General features: G+C 46.5%; 2 protein-coding genes across 11 annotated transcripts in view; one reads left to right on the top strand and one right to left on the bottom strand.

The window, feature by feature from the left end:
- TELO2 (telomere maintenance 2) overlaps positions 1-16,144 on the bottom strand; it is a 384,906-nt gene that overhangs the window by 162,904 nt on the left and 205,858 nt on the right. The window lies entirely within an intron of this gene.
- The window catches only part of IFT140 (intraflagellar transport 140), a 254,848-nt gene that overhangs the window by 74,671 nt on the left and 164,033 nt on the right, over positions 1-16,144 (top strand). For 4 of the 5 annotated variants that reach the window (XM_050968079.1, XM_050968074.1, XM_050968077.1 and 1 more), the window contains 2 exons: positions 12,523-12,726; positions 13,251-13,323. In XM_050968079.1, coding sequence (XP_050824036.1) covers positions 12,523-12,726; positions 13,251-13,323 — 277 coding nt within the window. The remainder of the gene's footprint in view (positions 1-12,522; positions 12,727-13,250; positions 13,324-16,144) is intronic. The other variant, XM_050968076.1, reaches the window with a different exon arrangement.

The raw sequence follows: 16,144 nt of genomic DNA, 5'->3' as shown, positions 1-16,144 counted from the left end.
AGATTGGTTCCCCCTTTCTTCAGTGATGATGATGACAAGGCGAAGGGTAAATATATGCACCTCATCACTCTTCACCCAAACCAGAACCATCCCACCAGACAGAATACCACTCATATTTAAATGCATATAGCTGGTATGTGCACCCATGGGCACCGCTTCCCATGCCATTCCCACCAAAGTGGCCTACTGGGACCCGTTGGCAGTATATAGGGCACATCTCAAGCCCCCCAGCCCACCAAGATCTAGAGCACCACAATCTTCTTCATCACCTATACCAGGACCCTCAGAAACACAGGAGGAGATGACTGAGGAAACTAAAGAAATCTCAGACCAGGAAACCTTACCACCGGTGAACCTGTCATCTTCATCACCAGATGAAACTATAATGCTGCCACCTCCTCACAGGAGATGACTTCAAACAATTCCAGGAACTTTTCAAAAGAGTGGCAAAGTCCCTGGACGTACCCCTAGAAGAGGTATCTGAATCGCAGCATAAACTACTAGACATACTTCAGTAATACTATCTCTGCCTAGGAAGATGTCTGATTAATGGTGCTATTATGGAACCTGCCAAAACCATCTCACAGACACAAGCAACAGCACCTCCCTCATGCAAAAGATCAGACAAGAAATACTATGTGCCATCTAAAGGAGTGGAGTTCTTGTTCACAAACCCCACACCAAACTCACTAGTGGTAGAAGCAGTAAATGAGAGGGGAAAGCAACACTATACTAGAACAACCCTGTATGACAGAGAATGGAAGAGGTTAATGTGACATTGCACTCCATATGTTTTATGGAAATATGCTTATGAGTGTGAATATGATGTAAGTGGAATATGCTTTATGCAAAAGGTCTCTTGTAAGGTATCATAACAGGCAGGGCCGGCTCCAGGCACCAGCATTCCAAGCTGGTGCCTGGAGCGGCATTCTGCAAGGGCGGCAGTCCCTGTGGTTTTGCGCCCAAGCAGCATGCCGAGTTGCCGCCGCGGAGGACTGAGGCAGTCCATGCGCTGTTAGGGCAGCAGACGCATTTCTGCAGTGGCGGCAATTCGGCGGCAGCGTCTGTGTTTAGCTGTCCACGGCGGCTTCAGCTAAACATAGAAGCTGCCGGCGAATTGCTGCTGCCGCGGAAATGCCCCTGCTGCCCTAAGGGCGCAGGGACTTCCCCCGCCAGTGGCGGCGGCAATTCGGTGCGCTGCTTGGGGCAGCGAAAACTGTAGAGCCGGCCCTGATAACAGGTCATAAGCTACTGAACATATTCCTCCTATTTGTATGCATGTATTATTCTTGTATCTGAAGATAAAAATATGAAGTATAACTCTGAGGTCCTGTTATAATTATGCAAAGTGTGGGCCATTAATGGTGGTTTAGAATCGTGATGGCTCCCATTGACTAGGACAATTGATTGTAAGTGGTTTATTTACCTGCACTCCTTCCTATGTACATGTGGGCCAACTCAGGAAGAATGGAGACTAGGGGTCTTACAGTGACATGTGACCAAGTCACATGATACTGGAATCCATCTTAATCCTTGTACTTTTCCAGTGATGAGGTGGGGGTTGGGACAAGCACAGACAAAAGATTCTCGGCTTGTGCCAAAGCTATAAAAGAGGGTGGAGCAGGACAAAAGGGGCAGCCAGTCATGAGAAAACTCCTGCTTACCACCTGAGATGTCTTGCTGGAACTAACAAAGAGTGTACCAGGGAAAAGGATTGGGCCCAGACTAGGAAGAAGTCTAGTCTGTGAAAGAAGCTCATTGGAACATCTCTGAGGATGAGAGATTATGTGTAATCAGTTTCTTAATGTATTAGGCTTAGACTTGTGTGTTTTTGCTTTATTTTGCTTAGTGAATTACTTTGTTATTACTTGAAACCACTTAAATCTTAATTTTTTGTACTTTTGTTTATTAATAAACCCAGAGTAAATGATTAATACATGGAGGATAAAAGAGCTGTGCATATCTCTCTGTCAGTGTTATAAAGGGCACACAATTTATGAATTTACCCTGTATAAGAGTAAAAAGGATTTATTTGGGGTTTGGATCCCATTGGGAACTGGATGCTGGAGACAGGTAACCTGCTGAGTTGTTTTCAGTTAAGTTTGCAGCTTTGGTGGCATGGACCAGACGCTGGGTCTGTGTTGCAGCAGGCTGGCGTGTCTGGCTCAACAAGGCAGGGTTCTGGAGTCCCAAACTGGCAGGGAAAATGGACTCCGAGGTAATTTCAGCACATCAGATGATAGTCCCAAGGGGATTTCTGTGACGGAACCCGTCACAGTTGGATCTCTTCAGTCATCACAAGTTGTATTCATCTGCAAAACTGAAGTTTCATATAGCAGTTTTACGAAGCTCTACTGTCAAAATATACACATGCAATTTTTTTCAAAAATGTTGGAATTTATTGACTGCTTACTGGAAGAGAAAAAAGAACAATTCAAATCTAACATCGCTGAAGGCCATCTCATTGCCAAGACAGCACTGCAGGCCTCACTTGACTCCACAGACACAGCAACACACTCAATTGCAACATCAGTGATGATATGTCGTGCATCATGGCTCCATCTTTAGGGGTTTCTGAGAGAAGTGCAGTCAACAGTTGAGGACCTCCTCTTAGAAGGCCCAAAACTATTAGCAGCCAAAACAGACGAGTCCCTCCATGTACTGAAGGACTCAAAGGCAACATTAAAATCCCTGAGCATCTACACACCTGCAAATAAAAAGAAACAGGGCAAGTATTACACCCAGAGATTCCGATCGCCACTGTATGCTCCACCACACAGGCAATATGACCAATGTCACAAGCAAAGACACACCAGATGTCAGCAAAACCAACCTTCGACGTCCCAACAGTCCACCTCTATTTTAAAAGTGTGGTTGAGGGCACGAGACAACCACACATTCCAACGCTGGAAACAGAGACTATCTCCCAACCATTTGGAGATCGCTTGTCACCATTTTTATCAAGTCTGGTGCACCATCACTGCAGAAAAATTGGTTTTGGAAATTTATCCAAACTGGTAATTCCATCCCCTTTATCGTCATCCCACCCTCCCTTCCTTTCTGTTCCTCTTCAGGGACCACTCTCACAAGTACCTGCTGCAACAGGAAGTAAACCACCTTCTACAACTAAGCACAGTTAAACCAGTACCAGCACAGCATAGAGAGAAAGGATTTTACTCACTGTTTTCTAACACAGAAAAAGACAGGCAGGTGGAGACCCATTCTGGACCTAAGAAAACTCAACAAAAACCCAGCTTTTCAAAATGGTGACACTAACAACTATAATTCCAGCATTAGAAAAGGAGGGGACTGGCTCTCAGCCCTTGACCTACAGGACACATATTTCCATATTACAATCCATCCATCACACAGAAGATTCCTAAGGTTCACCCTGGGAAAACAACACTTCCAGTAGAAAGTACTACCCTTCAGCTTGTGAACTGCCCCAAGGGTTTTCTCCAAAGATTTAGCAGTGGTGGCGGCACACCTCCGCAGACACAGTGTCATGATGTTTCATATCTGGATGACTACCTCATAAAGGCACCAACACAACACGAAGCAATGAACACCACTCAGAGTACAGTAACCCTTTTCACAAACTTAGGGTTACAAATAAAATGCAAAAGTCAACACATACCTATCCAGAAACTGGAATTCATCGGAATTTGTCCCAACTGTTCAACAGCAACAGCAGCCCTACTTCATCAATGCATCATCACACTTGTCCACTTAATTTGGACAGTGACTGACGACCCACAAACATCTGACAGAACATGCTGACAACTTCTGGGACATATGTCAGCAACGATGTTTGTCATCAAACATGCCAGACTACACATGAGATGCTTGCAGGCCTGGCTTTGAACAGTGTACATACCACACAGGCACTGCCTAAGCAGATGTCTTTTAATGCCAGATAAGTTAAAGGATTCCCTAAAATGGTGGACACAATCGAAGAATGTCTGTACAGGAGTGTAAATGTGTGGTGCCAGGGCTCGACCCTCTCCGGGGAGGAGGGGAGCCATGCTGGCCCACTCTACTCCGGTTGGCCTGGGAAGCTAGCCCGGCAGTCCCTGCGGTAATTGTCTGCCTGGCGGGCGAGGGGCTCAGGCCCTCCGGCAGGGCTGAGCCGTAACGACCGCGAGGCGCCGGTTCCTACGTCAGGACGGATAGCAAACACAGAGTCAGTAAGCTCAGGCCCGGGTCGGGGCTGAGCAGCGGTAATAGTTTTCAAGCCCAGCCCTTGGGCAGGGCGGGCAGCAAATGCTGAGTCAATCAGCTCAGGCCTTGGTCAGGGCTGAGCAACAGTAACAGTTTCGAGGCCCAGCCCTTGGGCAGGGCGGGGCAGCAAACGCTGAGTCAGTAAGCTCAGGCCTTGGGCAGGACTGAGCAACAGTAGCAGTTATCGGTCTCCTCAGGCCAGGGAGAGGGGAAGTCTCCCACCCCGGAGCGGAGTGGCAGAGGGGACGCAGGCCCTCCCACTCCACTGCACCCCAGCCCGGGGCCCTAACAGCGGCTGTCACGCCGCTGGTCCGTCAGTGGGGATCCTGGCCGCAACACACTGACATAGGCTCCGGCAACTCCGCAGCCTGACTGGGGTCGGCTGTCCCCGGGCTGCTTCCGTACTCCCCCTCAGGACCTACCTGGGTCCTAACGTCGGCCACTGCGAGGTCCAGGAGCATAGGCTCATCACGACCGGGGCTGAGCGGTAGGTCCGGGAGTTCCTCGGGATAGTCGGGCCACGGTAGCGCCAGCGGCTCCTCCGGGTAGTAGCAGGCATGGGGAAGCTCCAGCGGCTCCTCTGGGTCATAGGCGCAAGGAAGCTCAGGCAGCTCCTCCTGGTAGCGAGCACGGGGAAGCTCAGGCAGCTCCTCCTGGTAGTGAGTGCGGGAAAGCTCAGGCAGCTCCTCCTGGTAGTGAGTGCGGAAAAGCTCAGGCAGCTCCTCCTGGTAGCGAGCGCGGGGAAGCTCCGGCCAGTCTGGGCGGCTCCCCTGGGTCACTGGAGTCTCCCAGTTTCGAGCTCCTGGAGGGACATCTGTTCTCTCTGGCTGCTGGGGCCTCACTGAGCTCTGAGAGCCGGCTTTTATAGTTCCGGGTCGCCGCCTGACCCTTTGAGGGGCGGACTCAGAGCTCCCTAGCTCTGTCCACTCTGGCCTCCGGCGGGGCTCGACCCTCTCCGGGGAGGAGGGGAGCCACGCCGGCCCACTACAAGGAGTCTCATTTCTACAAAGGACTCCAACAGTGACAAGTACCATGGATGCCTTCCTAATAGGCTGGGGAGTGCATCTACTCAACAGCGCAGTCCAAGGCCGAAGGTACCCATCAGAGTCCAACAGGCACATAAACTTGCTGGAGCTAAGGGCAGACTACAACGCATGCAACCACTTTCTACCTCTAAACAAAGACAAAGCCATCAGGACCCTCATGGACAATGTAGCATGCATGTTTTACATAAACTGCCAAGGTGGTGGGGGGAGGCCATGATCACACTCCCTATGCACAGGGGCAATACTGCTCTGGAATTGGTGCATCAGCCACAACATTGACATATCAGCATCCTATCTTCCGGGATGTCAAAACACAGCAGCAGATGCACTACGTGGAGAGTTCTCACAGAATCCTGAATGGGAAATGGACCCTGGAGTTCTACATATGATATTCAAACTATGGGGATTCCCTGCCATAGACCTCTTTGCAACAGCACAGAACCAAGTAACTTCAATATTGCTTTAGAGCCAGACTGGGACTCCATTCCCTAAGTGACGCTCTCCTCATCAAATTGGATGCCCTGTTAATGTATTGTGACAAAGTTCCTCCTCTACCTTGGTGGGTCCTGCGCTTATTGGCGGATTTGCCCACCTCACAGATTCACCCTGTGAGTCGGGAAACAGCCCAGAGACCTTCCCCTCTGGTAGAAGACACTGTCCAGGTCAATTTTTCCTGTGTTTGATCAGGAGTTGGGAGGTTTGGGGGGAACCCAAGCCCGCCATCTACTCCGGGTTCCATCCCAGGGCCCTGTGGACTGCAGCTGTCTAAAGTGCCTCCTGGTACAGTAGCACAACAGCTACAACTCCCCGGGCTACTTCCCCATGGCCTCCTCTCAACACCTTCTTTGTCCTCACTACTGGACCTTCCTCCTGATGTCTGATAATGCTTGTACTTCTCAGTCCTCCAGCAGTATGCCTACTCACTCTCAACTTCTTGCACGCCTCTTGCTCACTGTTCCTCACACGCATTTCCTCTCCTCTGGCTCCCTTTGGCCTGACTGGAGTGAGGCCTTTTATAGCATTAGAGGGGCCCTAATTAGAGTCAGGTACTTAACAGCCTCACCTGACTCTTAGCAGGTTAGTTGGAGTCAGGTGTTCTCATTAGCCTGGAGCAGCCCCTCCTCTGGTCACTCAGGGAACAGAAAACTGCTTATCCAGTGGCCAGTATATCTCCCTTCTACTACTCTGCTGTTCCCAACTGGCCTGGGTCTATCACAGTATGCCTTTCCCCTGACCCTATTCTTAACTTGGGTCAGAAACAAGATCAAGAGGGCCAAATCTAAATTCATCCTAATAGCACCCAGATGGTGGTGTGCCCACTTCAAAATCTTCCAGTAATACCTCATCTTCTCTCCCAAGATGTAGGACTCATCCACCATCCGAACCTCACAATACTTCACCTCAGGGCCTGGCTGCTCCATGGCCGAGAGGAAATGAAATGACCTATTTGGAGGAAGTAAAAGTCATATTACTGCACAGCCGTAGACCAAATTTATGCAAGACATGTATTCATAAATGGAAATGTTTCAACATATGTTGCCAGGACAAACAAATCATACCAACATCCTCCCCTTTACCAAGAGTACTGGATTACATATTAGAACTAAAAACCCGGATCTCTCTACAAGCTGCATCAGGGTACGTTTGGTAGCTATGACAGCTTTCCACAATAAGGTGTCACCATATTTGCCCACCCAACAAGGTGCCCTAATGGCACACCCCCCATACACCATTTTCTTTAAAGATAAAGTTATCGTAAAACCACACCCTAAATTCCTAGCCAGAGTTGCCTCCCCCTTTCATTTGAACAAACCATTTTACTTTCCTGTGTTTTTTCCAAAACTGCATGCAGACAAAAGAGAGCGGCATCACTCCACACACTGGACGTTCAAAGAACATTAGCTTTCTACATGGAAAGAACAAAACCATTTAGAAAATCCCAGACTATTCGTCTATATAACAGAACAATCAAAAGGGAAAACCATCACAAAGCAGACTATGCAAGTGGATATTGGGATGCATCCACCTTTGTTATCAAAAGCATCAATTACAAGCCCCAATGGGAACCTTCACATACATAGGTGCTGACTCTGTGGGTGCTGCGGGGCTGGAACACCCATGGGGAAAAATTAGCGAGTGCTCCGCACCCACTGGCAGCCAAGCTCCCCCCGCCCCCATCCCCTTCTCGTCCTCCGAGTGCAGTGTCCCCCGCTCCTCACCTTCCCAGCACTTCCTGCCCACTGCCTAAGAGCTGTTTGGTGGCGCTTAGGACTTTCTGGGAGGGAGGGGGGAGGAGTGGCGTGCTCGAGGAAGGAGGCAGTAAAGAGTCAGGGCAGGGGCAAGGACTTGGGAGAAGGGAGTGGAAATGGGGCAGGGCAAGGGTGGTACAGGGACGGGGCCAGGAGCCGGGGTGGGGTCGAGCACCCACGAGGCAGAGGAGAAGTCGGCGCCTATGCCCACACGCTTCCAGCATCCATAGCCTTTCTCATCAATGTCCCCATTATTGACATTTGCGGAGCAGCAGCTTGGGCATCTGCCCACACATTCACAAAGCACTATGCTGTATAGAGCAACAGTCATCATCAGACGCTCTGAGGGGCACTGCTCGACAGTCACCTAAAGTGGAGCACCCACAGGGATGCTCCTCGAAGAAGAGAGACTTACTCACCTTGTGCAGCAACTGAGATTCTTCAAGATGGTTGTCCCCGTGTGTGCTCCACTACATTCCCTCCTCCCCTCTACTTGGAGTTTCACGCTAGATTCTCTGCAGAAGAGAACGAACCAAGGAACAGCTGGTTGCACAGTGCTATGTAACCTCCCGGGGTGCAGTGTAACGGCAACGGCACGTGCATGACCCAACTAGGCACAGCTGCTACAGATCTCTGATTACAAGCGCAGAGCACAAGGTGCAGCACCCAGAGGGACAACCATCTTGAAGAATCTCAGTTACTGCACATGGTGAATAACCCTCTCCTCTTGGAATCCTCAGATAATTCCTCTAAAAGATTTTTACCCACTTTTCCATGGGAAAACCCCGAGCGAGGCAGAAAGTCATCATAATATATTGAGGCCAAAGGCCAGTATTAGCTGCATTTGGCTCCTGGCCAGATTAATCTTTCAGTTTGTTACAATCTACCCCAATGGTTTGTGAAGCGAGGTAGATGGGAAATGCTCTCTAGTTCAGAGGTTCTCAAACTTTAGCAACCCAAGGACCCCCATTTTGATTTAAACATTTTTACAGACCTCCTACAAGCTGATTTCTAATTTTCCCCGGGGATGCTCAATCCCCACTCAGCCCCAGGCCCTGCCCCTCCTCCACCCCTTTCCCCCAAAACCCCACGCTCACCCCCACTCTACCTCTGCCTCGCCTCTTTCCACTCCCTCCCCTGAGTGCCCCCCATCCCCACTCCTCCTCCTCCTTCCCAGCGCCTCCTGCACACTGCTGAACAGCTGTTTTGCAACGTGGAGGAGGCACTGGGAGAGAGAGGGAGGGGTTGATCAGCGCGGTTGCTGGCCCCGGACACAGGAGCGGCGCCAGGATTTCTGGCACCCTCGGCAGAATTCGGGGGGTGGCATTTTGTGCGCTCCCCATGGGGCACGCGAGAGCTCCCGGTTCCTTTCCCATTGCACCGCCGAAGAAGGACCCTTCGCCGAAATGCCGCAGGCGACAGTGGCAGTCATTGAGCTGCTCAGTTGCCTGCCACTGTTTTCCGCGGCACGTCGGCAGAAGGTCCTTCTTCAGTGGCACAACAGGAGCGGAACTGGACACTCCCGTGCGCCCCATGGGGAGTGCACAAAATGCCGCCCCCTGAATCCTGGCACCCTAGGCGACTGCCTAGGGTCACCTAATGGAAGCGCCAGCCCTGCCCGGACATGACTTGTGGACCCCTTGGAGTACCCTTGCAGACCCCAGTTTGAGATCCACTGCTCTAGTTCATTTATGTTGGAGTATAATAGTATGGTAGCTGTCAATCAGTGCTGTTAGTCAAGTACCTTCAGAAATAAAAATGAAAAATAATAAAGCTATAATTTAGCCTTATTTTCCAGATCACAGATTTGGTTATAATTGTACTATAACCAAATCTGTGTTCTATTTAAATCAATGTAATTAGAATGGTGTAGTCATAGAAGCACCTCAAATGTTTTGAATTCAGTGTTATGGTTAAAAACAAACATGAAAATCTGAAATTTAAAATATTCTACCAGTAGCTCAAAAATCTCAGTAAAATGCAGGAGTTTTGGAGACTCACCTTGTCTCAGCTTACAAGTTCTGCAGGATAGAGAGTTTCTGGAGCCCAAGAGTGCCTTCTGCTTCTGCCGCACTTATAAATTCTGCAATTTATCCTAATACATTTGGTGTGTCTACTCTGACAGAGTTTCTAAGCCCCACATGGATCCCATACAAGGAACCTGGGAGCTCTGTAATATCTGTGGAGCATTCATGGAATTATCATACATTTCAAAGAAATGTAGCTAATAACCCCACAATGAGTCCACCAGACTTTCCAAGAATAGTCAGACATCAAGTCTTATTGAGATCATAGAATAAACCAAATCTGGAACCTGTGAGCTAAGCTGTTTTTGAGAAATTACTTTTCAAAGAACGGAAAAAAATCTTGTGTAATGGAAAGCTGATGCAAATTTGACAATGCCATCCCAAACTTTCTGGAAAAAAGTCTCATGTGATGGGACTAAACATAAGAAACTTCAGGGTCTCAAGTTAAAAAAAAGGGGCATATGGCATCAAGCAAGTTACTGTCTTAACTATATATATACAGGCTACCATCTGTTCATTAAAATGAATAACTACACAAGTCATCCCAGAGTCAGGTCTTGCATATCCTACAAAAGTCCTATTCACTCAGATTTTGGAGTCCCTAACATGGCCGCCACAGCTTTGTTTTCTTTCCTCCTCCTCCTCCTCATCATCATCATCATCATCATCATCATCATCATATTTATATTACTGTAACCACACATTAGAGACAGTTTAATGGTCCCAGATGATATACAATTTATCATCATTTTCTGCTGCAAAGTTTGGCAGGATAAAGTGGAGTTGTAGCAATTTACTGCTGCAGGAAGCTCTGTGTACTAACATTGCGCAAGTGGCTTTATTTATTATTTATATTGTTAGCTCTTGAGGGCAGGACGATCTCTTTGTTACAGATTTATAACGTGCCTAGCACAGTGGGGATGGGGCCTTTGGGGGCTACCATAATGTAAATAATAGTTTATTAATGTACAGCAAACCCACTGAACTTATCCGGGATACTATACCCTGCAAAAACTTAAATGGTATTTAAATAACTGGTCCAAGTGAGCCATACAGTCAGCTATTTTGGTTATCTGTTAATAAAGTACAAATGAAGGCCATAGTGAAGCAGTAAGATCCCAGAACTGGGCACCTGAGACATTTTACCATCAAAGCTCTTGTGTTGTATTTGACTGGTATAAAGAACTGCCTGAAGTATTCGGAAGGTGTCAGTGATGGACAAGTGTGAACAAATGACTCTTCTACCTTGGGAAGACTCCTGGCTTTACTGGCTGTGAGATCTGCTGAAGGGTATTATCTTGAGCAGTCCGATCTTGGACTTAAGTGCTTCCTTGAAAATTCTCTGTCTATCCAAAATGAAATTGGTCAAAGAGGCCTCAAAGAAGACTCCAAGACAGTGTTCTCCCCTCTGGGAATCCGTTTAGCAATAGACTTAAAACATTGTGCTGTGTTTTGGTCAAAGCCAGTTACGTATGCTTCCTGTGGCTTTTTGTTGTTGTTTTGTTTTTGTTTTTTTGGAGACAGTCTATAGAACTCAGCAGAAAATTATATTCCCACTACACGATGTCTTAAAATAGAGAAGGAGAGCCTTCCTATTTATTATGTAGGCTTTTGGAGTAATTTTGATAAAATTCTGTTGATTATTTGTAGAAACTGATTAGTCTAATCTCTGTTAAATTCAATAGAACTCTCCCCAGTTATTGCTTATGAAAGACTTTTTTGTGTGACTGGTCTTAACATTTTTTTTGGGAGGGAATAATTCATATTAAATAATAATATTTAGTTGGAGTAGGATGGGACTCAATAGGGAAAAATTCTCTCAGATCTCTTCATTTGTGCACATGATGGGTATTGTATGGCTTGGGAAATTGAAATGCGCTATTGATTGAGATGGCTGGCAAAAGAAGGTGAAATTAGAGCTAGATATTCATAGTGGCAATTCAAAGTCATTCATTATGACTGTGAATAGTCATTGGACAAGACTGAGTGAGTGAGAGGGTGACTCTATAGCCTGGTGGTTGGGGCACTTAGGTAGAATATCGGAGACCCAAGTTCATGTTCCTGCTCCAGTGACTGTTTATAAAAAATGGAAAAGCTGGGAGAGATTGAGCAAGACCTTCCCCAGAATATCCCATAGCTCATTGTACTCTCCTGCAATTTTCCGATCTGTTCTCCACATCACTACAGGGGAAAGTGAACTCAGATCTTCCACATCTCAGGTGAGTTCCCTGACCACTGGGCTAAAGTGTAGTAGGGCGGCTGCTGCTACTTCATCCTCAACTGCTGCCGCCTACAATCTAAGTCTTGGGGGAAAATGTTTTTTGGTTGAAACTGCTCTAGGTGAAACTGCTCCAGGCACCAGCTCTAGGTGAAATCTTAAGAAAACTGCAAATAGGACTGTGGGTAGACGAAGAAACAATTTGTCATGGGAAAGAACTTCACATGCACATCTTGATTTTATAGGAAAAAGTATTAGCTATCTTGTTGAGTACCTTATCTTTCTCTAACAGTACTGAATGCAAGATGGTGTAATAGTGGCAAGGGGGTGGGATGAAAAGAGGTAATAGTTTTAAACAGGCTCTTCCATGTACCCTTCTTAGTGTGTGTGCAACATGCCTCAAGTGGCACATGACTAGAATTTGGTCTGCTGGTTGGATTATTAGCTTCTCCAGCTGGGGCTGGGTACTGACTGGGAGTGCAACATGAACGCTGATCCATACTCCCCTCCATGTACTGAAAGAGTATGGGTGAAAATATGGTTATAGCATACCCTGAAGAAGTACAGATGGATATGCAACCTCTTGACTATGCCTGAGTTCAGAAACTAGGATTTCATTTTGAGATAATATTCTTATGTATGTTATACATGCCCCCCACCCCGAGATACTCTCTGTAACTGAGGCCCCTCTGAATTACAGTGTTTCAAAAATCGCTGATTAAAATGTTCTGGATTTTTCTCTCCCTCTCTGTTGTGTGCAGTGGGGCTCCAGGAAAAACCTACTGGCAGTGAACAACATGAGCTCTGTGGTAATCCTCAGCGAGCAGGCTATGTCATCTCATTTCCACCAGCAGGTGGCAGTAGTGCAAGTGTCCCCAAATCTGTTTAATGTGACCTTCTTCGGTACAGGAGCCACGCACAGCCTCCACATTGATATGCACATTAATGGAGTATTTGCCACTAAGGTAACTCACCACCTCAGCTGTTGTGAGCAGTTTCTTTTCTTGCTGAAGATTCACTCACTTAATATGGTTTAATTATTTCAGAGATGAAAACCAAGCTTTCCACCATAATTTATCTAACTCTTCTCAGATTCTCCCTTCCTTGTATTTTAGTTGCTTATGCAGTATATGTTTGTTGATGGAAAATAGCATCACTATTACAACAGGCACATTCCAATGGAGCTGATTTCCGGGCAGCACAATTGTTCATTAATAGCTCTCTGATTAGTGACCTCTGGGCATTGGACAACCCAGTAAATATACAGAGGAAGGTATAAGGTGATGGCTGTGATGGAAAGTTTATTCCATTGTTGTTTGTTCATGCACAGAAATAAATATAGCATAGACTCTACATGGGATTTTGTATGAAAAGGATTTTAGAAGAATTAGTAGATTGGCACTAAGATGAGTTACAAATCGTTGAGGGATTTCATGCATGATTCCAGCAGAAACGTAACTGCTTTGTAACTTCTCTGTGGCTATTTCAGGATGCTGTAGTATTCTGGAATGGGAAGCAAGTCACTGTCTTTGAATGCTCAGGAGCCACTTTACGAAATGCAGGTAGGACTTCACAAGAGGTAGCCCACAGGAGAACATGTATGAGCGTGGTGAATCCCCCAAAAATTATATGTTCACTGAACTCATGATAACTCTTAAGCTTTAATAGTCATACTTTGCATTTCAGAACTTTACAAACACTAATTAGCCCTCACAACACTCCTGTGAAATGGTTGGTATTCCAATTTACAGAATAGGAAAATAAGGTATAAAAGAGGTGGACAGATCCTTGATCATCTGAGTCAATGACAAGAACAGAACTCAAATTCTGGCTCCCAGACCTTTGTTCTAATCATTAACTGAAACCCCTGAATATAGTGTGCAGTTTGATACCTGAATCTCTCTATATTCTTATATGTGTATCATGAGTAGTACTAAGGGGGGAACTGACCTGTAGTAGAAATGATGTACACTTCCAGTCCCTTAGGAGTCTTGATAGCATGGAAACTACAAGAGAGCTAGAGTAGCTTGATTATATCTCTGAGATGCCTTATTCACAGGTTAAAAACAAAACAAACCCAAGCTAAATCAGTTTAAAATAACCCACAAAACTCAGACCTTGATGAAGCACATTCCAGAAACATAGTTCTTAATAAATCATATATAAAAGTCTGACCTTATTGCATTTGCAAGTATGATACAAATGTAAGGCTTTATTTTTAATGATATTATAAAGCAATATCTACTTTTAAGGCATGTGAGTGCTGGGACACTGGAAACAGACTTGTGTGCCAGTGTTAACAGATAATGCCTGCTACCCACCACAAAATATGTTGACATCACTTCTGATCACTTCATTTCACTCTTCTCTTGGGCACTGCTCCTAGTTAGTTTAGTGCTAAGAAGCTGCACTGGGTTAATAAGAATTCATTGATTAGATTTAAAAAATAAATACACAGAAACCCACAGAATGGTTTCATTGCAAATTAATGTTCAGACAGTGAAGTCCCCTGTCATGGTTACAGAGCCAGCAGCACCTCTGACCCGTTGATGGTCTGAGTGCATCAGGTGTCATGCAGGCCTCATGCCTTTACTTTTCCTGAGGTGAAATTCCGCGATTCTCCTTCTCTTAAGACTGGGCCCTGGCTACAGTACAGTACACTGTATATGAACTGTGCTTGCCTTATTCTATTTAGGTTCCTATACTGTGTTCTCCACCATAGTAACTGAACACTTTCTAATAGTAAAGGGCCAACTGGGTTTGGTACCTGTGATTTCTCCCTTTAGGAGTGTGCGACCAAACAGCCTTCTTAAAAGCGCAAGTATTGTTTATTTTAATAGTAGGTACAAAGCATTTAAAGTAACAGGATTTTAAAATGACAGTTTACGTGCATGTCTGTCTTACCTAAAGCCCTACCATCCTGTGATGGTGAGCTAGGCATGCCTTGCTTCTTCAGATACCCTCGTGGGAACTTTTTGTCAGTCTGTCCTGTGCAAACAGTTCCCCCAACCACTACCTGCTCACTGGAGAGAGAGATTTTTTTAAACTGCTCTAATCCTTTTGATCTTCTGATTCGCAGGCATGGATGATGCTGTCAAAAGTGATTCTCTAAGTGTATATCTACACTACGAAATTAGGTCAAATTTATAGAAGTCGTTTTTTCAGAAATCATTTTTATACAGTCGATTGTGTGTGTCCTCACAAAAAATGCTCTAAGTGCTTTACGTTGGCGGACTGCGTCCACAGTACCGAGGCTAGCGTCGACTTCTGGAGCGTTTCACTGTGGGTAACTATCCCACAGTTCCTGCAGTCTCCGCTGCCCATTGGAATTTTGGGTTGAGATCTCAAGGCCTGATGGGGCAAAAACTGTTGCGGGTGATTCTGGGTGCATGTCATCAGCCCGCGCACCCCCACCTTCCTCCATCTGTGAAAGCAACGGCAGACAATTGTTTTGGTATTTTTTCCTGGGTTACCTGTGCAGACGCCATACCACGGCAAGCATGGAGCCCACACAGCTGACTGTCACCGTAAGTCTCCTGAGTGCTGGCAGATGTGGGACTGCATTGCTACACAGCAGCAGCTCATTGCCTTTTGGCAGCAGATGATGTGTTACGATTGGTAGCCATTGTCGTCATACTCCTGGTTGCTCTTTTAACTGAGGTCAGTTGGGCGCCTGACTGACATGGGAGTGACTCAGCCAGGTCATTCCCATCTTCTTTCAGGCACCGAGGAGATGACAATGGCTAGTAGTCCTACTGCACCATCTTCTGGTGAGCACCCAAGAGATGTTGATGGCTAGCTGTTGTAATGCAGCATCTTCTGCCGCGCACCCAGGAGTTGACGATGGCTAGCAGTCGAACTGAACTGTCTGCTGCCACCCTAAAGATGTAAAAGATAGATGGAATGGCTCAAAACAAGAAATAGACCCAATTTGTTTTGTATTCATTTGCTTCCTCCCTCCCTCCGTGAAATCAATGGCCTGCTAAACCCAGGGTTTTGAATTCAATCCTTGAGGAGGCCATTCTGTGTGACAGTTGTTTGTGTTTCTCCTTGATGCAAAGCCACCCCCTTTGTGGACTTTAATTCCCTGTAAGCCATGTCGTCAGTCACCCCACCCTCCATCAGAGCAGACAATCGTTTCACACCTTTTTTCAGCCCAGACGCCATAGCACTGGGATCATGGAGCCTGCTCGGATCACCGTGGCAATTATGAGCACTATAAACAGCATGCACATTATCCTGGAGTATATGCAGAACCAGAACCTGCCAAAGCAAAACCAGGCGAGGAGGCAACAGCAGCACAGTGACAAGAGTGATGAGGACATAGACATGGACATAGACTTCTCACAAAGCACAGGCCCCAGCAATGTGCACATCATGGTG

This window comes from Gopherus flavomarginatus, chromosome 9 (genome assembly GCF_025201925.1).
Source record: "Gopherus flavomarginatus isolate rGopFla2 chromosome 9, rGopFla2.mat.asm, whole genome shotgun sequence".
Lineage (NCBI taxonomy): Eukaryota > Metazoa > Chordata > Testudines > Testudinidae > Gopherus > Gopherus flavomarginatus.
The sequence above is the reverse complement of the archived record's forward strand: the minus strand, read 5'-3'. Positions and strand labels throughout refer to the sequence as shown.